This window comes from Thalassophryne amazonica, chromosome 1 (assembly GCF_902500255.1).
Source record: "Thalassophryne amazonica chromosome 1, fThaAma1.1, whole genome shotgun sequence".
Classification (NCBI taxonomy): domain Eukaryota; kingdom Metazoa; phylum Chordata; class Actinopteri; order Batrachoidiformes; family Batrachoididae; genus Thalassophryne; species Thalassophryne amazonica.
This window is the reverse complement of record NC_047103.1, coordinates 148,113,052-148,123,304: the sequence shown is the minus strand read 5'-3', so window position 1 is coordinate 148,123,304 and position 10,253 is coordinate 148,113,052. Positions and strand designations below refer to the sequence as shown.

The 10,253-nt window shown below is 38.7% G+C and overlaps 1 protein-coding gene across 1 annotated transcript; it reads right to left on the bottom strand.

Annotated features, from left to right (window-relative positions):
* Positions 1–1,484: 1,484 nt before the first annotated feature.
* On the bottom strand, positions 1,485–5,489 carry LOC117520608 (homeobox protein engrailed-1-B-like). The gene is made up of 2 exons (XM_034181921.1): positions 4,684–5,489; positions 1,485–2,137 (listed from the first exon to the last, which is right to left on the bottom strand). The coding sequence occupies exons 1-2, from the start codon at positions 5,267–5,269 to the stop codon at positions 1,818–1,820; spliced, it is 906 nt and encodes a 301-aa protein (XP_034037812.1). The 5' UTR covers positions 5,270–5,489; the 3' UTR covers positions 1,485–1,817.
* Between the last annotated feature and the right edge of the window lie 4,764 nt (positions 5,490–10,253).

The following is a 10,253-nucleotide window of genomic DNA, read 5'->3' as shown; positions in this document are numbered from 1 at the left end:
AAAGTTGTGTGCGGAAATTCAAATTCATTCACATAATTGAAAAAAGTTTATTTTTGTGATTTCTCCATTTATTCGTCCTATCCAGGTATACCAAATAAATGATCAATATTATTTGCAAATTATTTTATTTTGTATATTTTTTTCACACCACAGTGCTCCAATTTATATTATTTTTAACTTGTTTTGAAGGATGTTTTAAAGAAAATGGGACAAACATTCCTATGATGTGTGTTTTTATGTATTATGTGCTATTTTTTTCACACTAATACATGAATTGTGACTTTAGGGTAGATGTAACGTACACACAGATGCTTTTATTAAATTGATTTTCCAATGATGATGCTAGAAAAAAAGGGGGGGGAAGAAATATGGCTCATTTTTTCATCGTTGGGGCAGCACGGTGTCTTAGTGGTTAGTACTGTTACCTCACAGCAAGGAGGGCATGGGATCGATTCCCACCTGTGGCCCTTCTGTGTGGAGTTTGTATGTTCTCCCCGTGTTTGTGTGAGATCCCTCAGGGTGCTCCGGCTTCCTCCCACATCCAAAGAAATGCAGGTTAGGTGGATTGGAAATTTTAAATCGTCTGTAGGTCTGAATGTTTTTGTTTGTCTATATGTGGCCCTACGACAGACTGGCATGCTGTCTAGGGTGTACCCGCCCTCATGCCCTATGACTGCTGAGATAGGCTCCAGCCCCCCAACACTATCTGTATATGTGATATACTATCATTGTGACTGCACTGCCTGTCCGTGCATGCACAGAGGTCACGTAAGGCCAAACACCCAAAATAAACCTATGAAACAAAAAGCCATTCTCTTCAAAATACATGGTGGCACAAGTGTAACAGGCTTCATCGTTAGGCACAATAACTACTTTTTGTAAATTATTTTTAACATTTCATTCAGGTGCCTTTAACAAATCAAAGCATGTGAAATCTTGTAAAAGCCACAAATAGATGAACCCATGAAATATTATATGTTGTAGCGGCTAGTGAAAGAGGAGTGACGAAGGAAACCTATTTCTGTCCTTGCACTGTCACCTTTCTCAAATATCAAAATAATAATACACATGTTAAATGAAAACATCTTCACATTTAAAGGTTAGGATTAATTTTAAAGAATACGTGGTTCATTATAATCAGAAGAGTGAATTTTATCTATTTTATGTTATTTATTATTATTATTATTATTATTACTTTAATATAACATAAAAATCTTAAATTTAAAAACATGCAGACTAAATATAAATGTGAAATAATAATAATAAATTGCTGATTTTTTTTAAACTTTGGATTGAAATAACTAATTTCAGAATAATTAAACTGAAGGGGGATTTTTAGCAAAAATTTGCAAAATGAATCCATATAAAATTAGATTTTATTCTTTCTTGCACTGCACAGATTAAATTAGCTGAGCAAACGACATGAAAGAAAGGTGGGAAAAAAGTGTAGCCCAGTGATCTAAGGATGTCCTTTTTTATTATTATTATTATAATTTCTCTTCTTTCAGACTACACGTGAACATATTAAAATCTTTGGCTTGTTTGACTCTGCAAACTGAGGGAAATATGGCGCATATATTACGGTTTGGAGAACAGAGAGCACAAAACACCCAAAAACAACACAGAAAATGCTGCAAACCGGACATAGGAAATGAAATATACTGCATACAACATGATAACTGTGTGGCTATATAAACTTTAATAACGATCCTCCATTTATAGAATTATGTCCATATAGGGTGGAACAGAAATGTGCGTTTTTAAATAGCCGTTTCCTCGCGCTTCCAGTCCTCTTTATGACGTCCAAAAGACATTGTCTATTCGCTGTCCTCCTTCTCGTCCTGCACGGTGGTCGTGGAGTGGTTGTAGAGTCCTTGTGCCATGAGCTGCAGAGCCAGGCCGTTCTTGTAGCCGCTGGCCTTTTTAATCTTAGCCCTCTTATTCTGGAACCAGATTTTAATTTGGGACTCGTTCAGGTTGAGTTCCTGGGCCAGGGACTGTCTTCGCTGCTCCGTTATGTAGCGGTTCGCCTGGAACTCTGTTTTCAGTCTCTGCAGCTGCTCGGCCGTGAAGGCCGTGCGCGGCCGTTTGTCCTCCTTACTGTTCTTCTTCTTTTTCAGTTTGCGTGTCCTCGGGCCTGGTGTGGAAACAACACGGGAACGAACATGTGAATGTCACAGTCGGACCAGCAGACACGGAACATTAAATTTCCAACTGCAGGGCAACAAAACACACACGCACATACACAAAAACAAAAAACAAAACAAAACCTGGCTCAGCTCGTGCGTAAAAGCGCTCTTGATGCGCCTCATGATTTCTCTTTAAACATTCCACCATAAAATTTGCAAAAAGAACCACAGCGTTTGATTTCTGTCACAAAATACTGATAATTCATCCTCCTGCGTGCTTACAATCACCAAATAGTGTTCATTATCAAAGAAACCAACGCTCTATTTTCCCCCTCTGCCAGATAACATATATAGTTCCAATATGACGCATAATTTATGTTGATTATATATATAAGAAAAATCAACTGAGCACAAGAACATGGTCACGCATAAAACAACACTGAAGGCACACGGAGCGAAATAACGTTTTTGGAAGTTTTGCCAGCTGAGAACTTTATGATGAAAATAAAGTAGTTGCATTTAAGAGTGCAGCCTTTACAGGTCCACATCAAGTTTCTCTGCTTTAAAAAAAAACGCATACCCGCATCAAAAACCAGTTATTTTTCATCAGAAAAAAATATCCGTTTGTTGACAAAACGTCATTGTCACAAATAATGACGTCTGATGCTTTTATACCACATTTAACAGGATGTTTTGGCCTGAGTTTGTATGCACAACTGTGAAATTGTTTTTTTTATGATGCACATACAAATGCATGACTTCATTTTGTTATATATATATATATTGCAACCCAGTCTCGCGGATTGCGTGATTCAGCAGCACGAAATATAATCTATTGGTTCGTGATATTGTTACGAAAAGTGCAAAATGTTCGTCATTGCAGCACGAATTCATTCTAAATCATTCCATGACGGGTGCACGTAATTAAACGTGCAGCAGGAGTATGGTTAAGGTTAGGGTTGGGGTAGGAGTAGGGTGAGTTAAAAAAAAAAAAAACCTTCACGAAAATTGGAATCATTTCGTGACGGGAGGACGAAAAATAACACGATGCACAATAATACTTTATTTGAACATAAATTAACAGATGTCTGATCATAATTACAGTGATTAAATTTTGCAAACATTTGCCTGAATTTTGACAGGAGCACGAAATGTCCGTGTGCAGTCGAAAAACAATGGTTATTATGTGTAATTATTAAGGTTTATATTTATTATTATTATTACACCTGATTACACCATTATTATTATTATGAATGTGTAATTATTAAGACGATAAGGCCCAGCTCAGAAAAAAAAATGTGTGTGTGTGTGTGTGTGTGTGTGTGTGTGTGTGTGTGTGTGTGTGTGTGTGTGTGTGTGTGTGTGTGTGTGTGTGTGTGTGTGTGTGTGTGTGTGTGTGTGTGTGTGTGTTTTCATTCTTGCACAACAACAAGAAGCGTCTGAAGGAAACTTGTGGACTTCAGCACTCCAAGAAGTTAAACAAACCTGTACGTCAGTCAGAAATTGGGCATTTGGAAGAAAAACTCAAAATGATCAGCTTTATTTTTTAAATCTGCTTTTTTAAACCTATGCACCCTTTGTCTCCTCAGGAACAGCATCGATTCCACATCGATTCCAGCTATTTATTTATTTAATAATAAGAATAATTCGAATTTGGAGTAGATAAACGATCGAAAAACACACAAAGGGTTCAGAAGTTTTGTTGAAGTCCTTTATCGCTGAATTATTGCTCCACTAACAGAACAAAATGACTCCAATAGTGATAAATTGGATAAGAAAAAAAGAAGCAAGTCTGTTATGAATAAATAAGCCAAATGAGAAACGGCAGACTTTTAAATTGTTAAAATTGTTTTTCATTCAGGTTATTGCACTTTATTCTGCTAAATATCACTGCAACATTTATTTGTTGTAATTTTATTTATGTGTTGCTGTGTAGAATATGTTAAGGTTTGTGTTATCCAAATAGCGAAGAGTGCAAATACTACTGTCTTTTAATCTATGTTTTTGAATTTAATCTTTCTTCTAGAAATGCCTTTCAAGCAGTGGTGGCGAGAGTTGCGACAAACGATGATTTCTTTTACACGTCAGTAATGCGAGGGAAATTGATTTTCATTCAGTGACGCACACAATTTTACTTATGACGAGATCTCTTATGCGTAATGATGGAAGTGCTCATCAGGTGTGACTGCTGACTTTTGCGCTTGCTTACAATAAAATCTGCAAAAATAGGGAATGCGTTTTTGTTGTTACATATGCGTACACGCGCCAGAGTGTCGAGTCAGGTTTGTATAAAATCTACAAGTAGCCGTTATTATTATTATTATTATTATTATTATTATTATTATTATTATTATTACAACAGATTTATCAAATCTAAATATCTAAATGGCAAGAAAAAAATCTAAGAATAATTTTAAAGCCCAATTTCACTAAATGGTTTTAAACATGTCACAGTTAACACCGTGCGTAATATGGAGAATCGACACTTTTACGCACGGATCCGCCGCCCTCACACACGCACAAACGGTGGTTCGAGGACTATTTAGCGTCTTACCAGATGAGGGCCGGTCCGAGTACCGTGTACAGTAAACCCACGCGGGCCACAGCAGCGACTGGTTGTCCTTGGCTAAGGTTGGGGATCCTCCATTGCTGCCACTCATAACCACAATAGACGACGGACTGTCCGCGTATCTGCCGGTCCCGTTACTCGCCGCTTCGCCTTGTTTCGACGTGTTCTGCTTGGAGGACGGCGAGGAGGAAGAGGAGGAAGAGGAGGAGGGCGATGAAGAGGTGCTGTCGCTGCTACAGTTGGAGTCCAGGCAGAGGCTGTGAGGGGGGTGGAGGCTCTCTCTGGCAGCCGGCTGGTTCCGCTCGCGGTAACTGGCCTCCTTTTTGCAGCCAAAGTCCGGCCGGAGGATGTTGTCGATGAAAAAGTTGGTGGTTCTGTGAGCCTGCTGAGCAACCTGATGGGGAATAATCATCGGAGGGGACGGGAGGGACATGCTCTCCTCCTCGGTCGAGTCCCGGCCGCTGCCGAGCTCCTTCCGCTCCTCCATGCAGCCGCTACGTAGGAGAGAGATTTCGGCCTCTCCGTGCCAAACTCCACTTGTTGCGCGCGCGCTCCTTCCCTCGTTGGGCATCCAGTTCAGACGGACCGCGTGAAAAAATAAGCCACCTTACGTGCGACGACTTGAAACGTCACCTACAGGGGCGACATGCCCGCTGACGACCTGCGGAGACGCGTCATAGCGTCACGAGTGTCCGTGTCTCTCTGCGGCGCAGCGCAAAATCTGCGCGGACGCTCGTTCAAACTCTCCTAAAACCGTTATCTCTCCACCGTGCGCGTGTGTTCCCCCTTCTCTCTTTCTTTCTCTTTTCGGGTGCACGTGTGCGCGTGCACACGGTTAACGGACCAATCACACACGGAGATTGGCACTGTCAAGGTTGAAGGCGTCCAATGAGAGCCCAGGATTCCAATGCGCACGAGGACGCGCGGCGTCAGGATCAGCGTGGACCTACGCACGTACCCACGCACAGAAGAAACCAAAATAACAATGAGACAGTAACGTTACGCACAACATCACTAACCCAACGGAATTATTTTTTTTTCTTTTAATTTCGTCAAATAAATACTATTTGGGTATCAATTTTTAATAACGATAACAATAATCATAAATAATAAAACATTTTGTCTATGATATTTCTCAAAACAATATTGCATTAAAGCAATAAATAAACAAGTAAGTAAAACAAAACGGCACAATTTAAGAAACGTAACAGTTAATGTTGAAACTGACAGAAAGCAATAATGAAAAGAGGTAACACAAACAAAAAGGATAACACTTCATATATATATATATATATATATATATATATATATATATATATATATATATATATATATATAATAAAAACGAATTGACCAGCGGTCAATAATCATCAGAGAAAAAGATAAAAACAAAGAAAAAACAATTTAATTATTGATTTTCTTGAAAGAAGGTCTGTGACACAATAAACATTTATTTAAATTTTGACTGTGAAGTTACATGTTTTCTGTTGGTGTTTATTTATTTATTTATTAATATTTACGCTTTGCTCGCACTTTTTTTTTCCTTTAACACGTTTACTTAAATTTGTGATGAAACCGATTGTCTTTATGACAAGTGAATGACGCTTATTTAATTAAATAATTAATTTGTTAATACAAACGCTGCTCACTTAAGTCTTCAAATGGAATTTTATCCAATATTCGTTCGTTCTTTCTTTTTTTTTTTCTGTATACTCCGGTGTCACGCGCCTACAATGTGAGATGTCATATCCAAACTTAATTCCATTAGTAATAATGAGAAAACTAACACATTTGTAATGTGTCAGTAATTTGAAAACGCCGCGTGCTGTGTGTTAATTTGACTTAGTGTGAAATCTGTAGAATCGGAGAAAAAGTTGCCCTTTGAGCTCTAATTGCTGATTTGAAATATTAATAAAAAAAAAATTCTAATCACAGGACGTGTTGATGTTAACACAAACGCGGTGAAATCTTTATCCCGCAGGCCGGAGTTGGAAGTCGTGGCTACTTAATTAAATTCCAATTAGGACAGCATCAATGCGCTGTTTAGCCGCACAGTCATTGTGCGCCGACCAGCACTCGGCGCGCGCTTATCTGGCGCCGCAAAGAGCGGCTCCTTGAGAGGAGGGCAAAAGATAATTTATAGCTTTTAATTAGTCTTCATTCCGCGCGATCAGCCCGGCGTTCATCACCGAGAGAGGGCTGAATAAAAGCCGAGTCAAAAGCGCTGTCAGCGGCCCCTGGCAGGGCCCTTAATCACGGTGACGCGGGGCCCGCGCCGCGCCGCGCGCGAGCCGCGTAATTTCCAAGGTGCTGATAAAGCTTGCTGAATAATAGCGCAGCTCCGCGGAGACACCATTTACAGAAATGGCTTTATTGACGGCTTAACGTCGGTGATTCATTTTCGCTTTCACGTAATGGGATGATGAATGCGCTGACGGCGCCGCGGCTTATTGAGTGGGCAGCTGGTGCCGTCCGAGCGCCGGCACAAAACCCGCAACCCGAAGTGACGCCTTACATGCTCCGAGCTGGAAGTGACATAAGGTGGAATGTTTGTCTCACACAAGTTATTCCACGTGATGTTTTGGGAACGTTTGGAAGAAACGCGCCAGTGCGTCTGCAAAGACGTGATCACCCAAAACGGCCCACAACTGCAAAAATAGTCAAACATAATAAATAACAAATGATTTATGATTTAAAAAAAAACCTAAACAAAATGCAGGCTTTTTATGACTGTGAATCATATTTCTTTTTGCTGAATCATAAGAATTATGATGATCCATGAGGTTTTCATTAAAGTGGAAACTTGTGTCACACTGTCAATTTTTTTAACAATTAGATTAGTAAGAATGTTCAAGTTAAATCTCTCAAAGTCCAAAAAAATTATGTTGATGCACAAACAAAGAAACAATGTTGTGCAAAATCAAATTTGTAACTGCTTGTTTTGGACCTCTGTAACCTATGTCACGGAAGTCCATATCTGGGCTAGTTTCCGAGATGAGACACGCCCAGTTTATGCTTTGTGACCACAGACTACAGAGGTGGAGAGATGTAGAGGGTTTGTTTGGGTGGGGGGATTTTTTACTTATTTATTTTTAGTCTGCATCCCCCTAGTGACATTGGGATTTTTTTTTTAATGCAAACATCTGTTTTTATTTTGCCATAGTTTGTTTAATAAGTGGGAATCATTTTCTGTAACTTAGTTGTAACCAACATTTTTTAACTAATATTTGGAAATTTAAAATTTGGTCTTTTAATTAACTTAATGAAGAAAATCATGGAAAAACCACATTTAGAGTGATCCCGACTTTTCCACAGTATACAAAAAATACAGTTGCTTAATGACGATGATAATTTAACAACAATAATAATAACTTTCTTTATAAACTGCTTTCCCAAAAATCAAAGGGTGTGCAATAGAATAGAATAGAATATTTAATGTTACCAAAATACAGATTTTTGGAATGTTTTTGATCAGCCTTTAAAGTTTGATGTTATGATTGACATAATTTAACTTTCACATGATTCAAAATCAACATTTATCCTTTAGTTAGTTAGTGTTTGTGGGTTTGCCATAACCAAAGACTAGATAAGCACTTGCTCAAAGAGTGGATACTTCCCATAATGAACAAAGACCTTTCTCATCAGCTCTTTGTGATGTCATAACATATGACTATAAATCATACCTTATAATATAATATATTATATAGTAATACATAATAAATCTGCATATATAATGAATCTGAATCCTGTCGTAGAGCACAGGAGCGAAAATAAATCCACTTGCAAAACAGCAAAACTGAATCAGCTTAAACATTCCAACAACTATCTCTGAACAAAATAAGGCCAAAATCTATTCAAAATTTTAAATATAAAGCATTTTCACAATTAAATTTAACTAAATTACAGACAAAGGCAATCACATAACCTCCACCAGTCATGTGCGAGCTGGTAATCACAGAAATAATCCAGTAATATGTCTTTAAACACAATGAAACAACAAAGACTCTGTGTCAACTATTTTGTAATGTGAAAACGAATTGAAATGAATTTGAATTGGAGCAATTTTTAAAATTTGTTTAGTGGCTTTCATGTTGTATTTGTGTGTGACGTCAGATTTTAGAAACACATAATATTTCCACAAATGTTTGAGATGTAAAGATGATCTTGCCTGAGGACAGAGCGACCTGCAGTGGAAGAAAATGTACTGAAGGTTCGAATGAAACTGCTGCTCAGCAAGCGATCACATAGCCATGCTGCTCTCTAGTGGGGGAATAGGGAAAGACCAAGGTTGAACCACAAATACGAAGTGATAACTGTGCAAAAGATAATAACATCAAATAAATTCAGTAATTTGTAGAGATTGGTTTGTCCCTATTGTTTGTTTTCTTCTTACTGTTAATCGCTCATGTGGAGTTGATCAATTCTGTCACAACCGCTTTCCCTTTTATCTTTCTTCTTTATGACATCACAAATATGAGCTCCGTGTTGGGGCGGGGATTCTGCACCCTCCACTGTTAGTCTGAGGATTTCTTGTTTGCTTTGGTCACTTTTATGCAGCATTTTTAATATTCTGATCATTAGTTGTTGACAAGGCACTCGGATGTTTGCAGTGTCTCACCGTTGACCGATTGATGTCATTATGCAATGTCACCAACATCACTTTGAGCACGTGGAATCAGTGAAATCACCTGGTGGAGCGGGTGGTTGCAAAGAAAGCCTGCACCCTCTTGGCCCTTTCTGGAAGGAGTTTGAGACCAAAGAGCATCGGGCATGTTTGTTTCTCAAAATGCACCATACTGTTACTACTTTTTTATAATAATAATAATAAAACAATAATAACATGTTTTTTAAAGTTCAGAACATCACAATTAGTTTATTCCTGTTGTATCTATCTGTGGCATATCCAAGAGTGCTCTTGACTAGAGGTGGGCGGATTGATCCTAATATCGATAATAACGATACCAACACTGGTATCGATATTGAACGATCCTCCTGTAAAAAGATCGATAAACTCTTCTGCACGCACTGACTGCTGCACGCGCAGATTCATCAAAGTCTGTTCTCTGTCTGTAAGCGCAGCACTGCGCTGTGTCACACAACATGGAGCAGTGCACCCTGCCCCCTCTGGTCTTTTGTTGTTGCGCCATCACGTGGCTCAGCAGTGCCAGCCAGCAGCCATGCAGGTAGGCTCAGCCTGGCCTGCCACCTCAGTGCTCTCTTCAAGTCAGCCCTCTAAGTCAGGAGATTTTAAGTTGTGTTGTTTTTTTAAACAAAAATGTTGATTGTGATAATAAAGTATTTTGTTGTCAGGTACAATGTTTGGTGAAATTCTATCCTGGGATCCTTTGTATCTATAAAGCTTAAATATGAAAAAGTTTCGGTATCTGTATCGATATCGGTGATACTGGGCCTGTATTTAATTGGTATCGGATCAATACCAAAATTCCCGGTATCTCCCACCTCTATTCTTGACATCTGTGACTTTGGACTTTTCATTGCATTTCACTTTGTGTTTTCACCATTCTGGGATGAAATGTTTGTGCAATGACCACAAA

What these genes read in the sequence shown, in the direction of transcription:
- LOC117520608 (XM_034181921.1), bottom strand. Translation starts at nt 5,269, where the DNA reads ATGCCCAACGAGGGAAGGAGCGCGCGCGCAACAAGTGGAGTTTGGCAC. An exon ending in CTCGGACCGGCCCTCATCTG is followed by an intron (nt 2,138 to 4,683) that starts GTAAGACGCTAA and finishes TTTCCACACCAG; the next exon opens with GCCCGAGGACACGCAAACTG.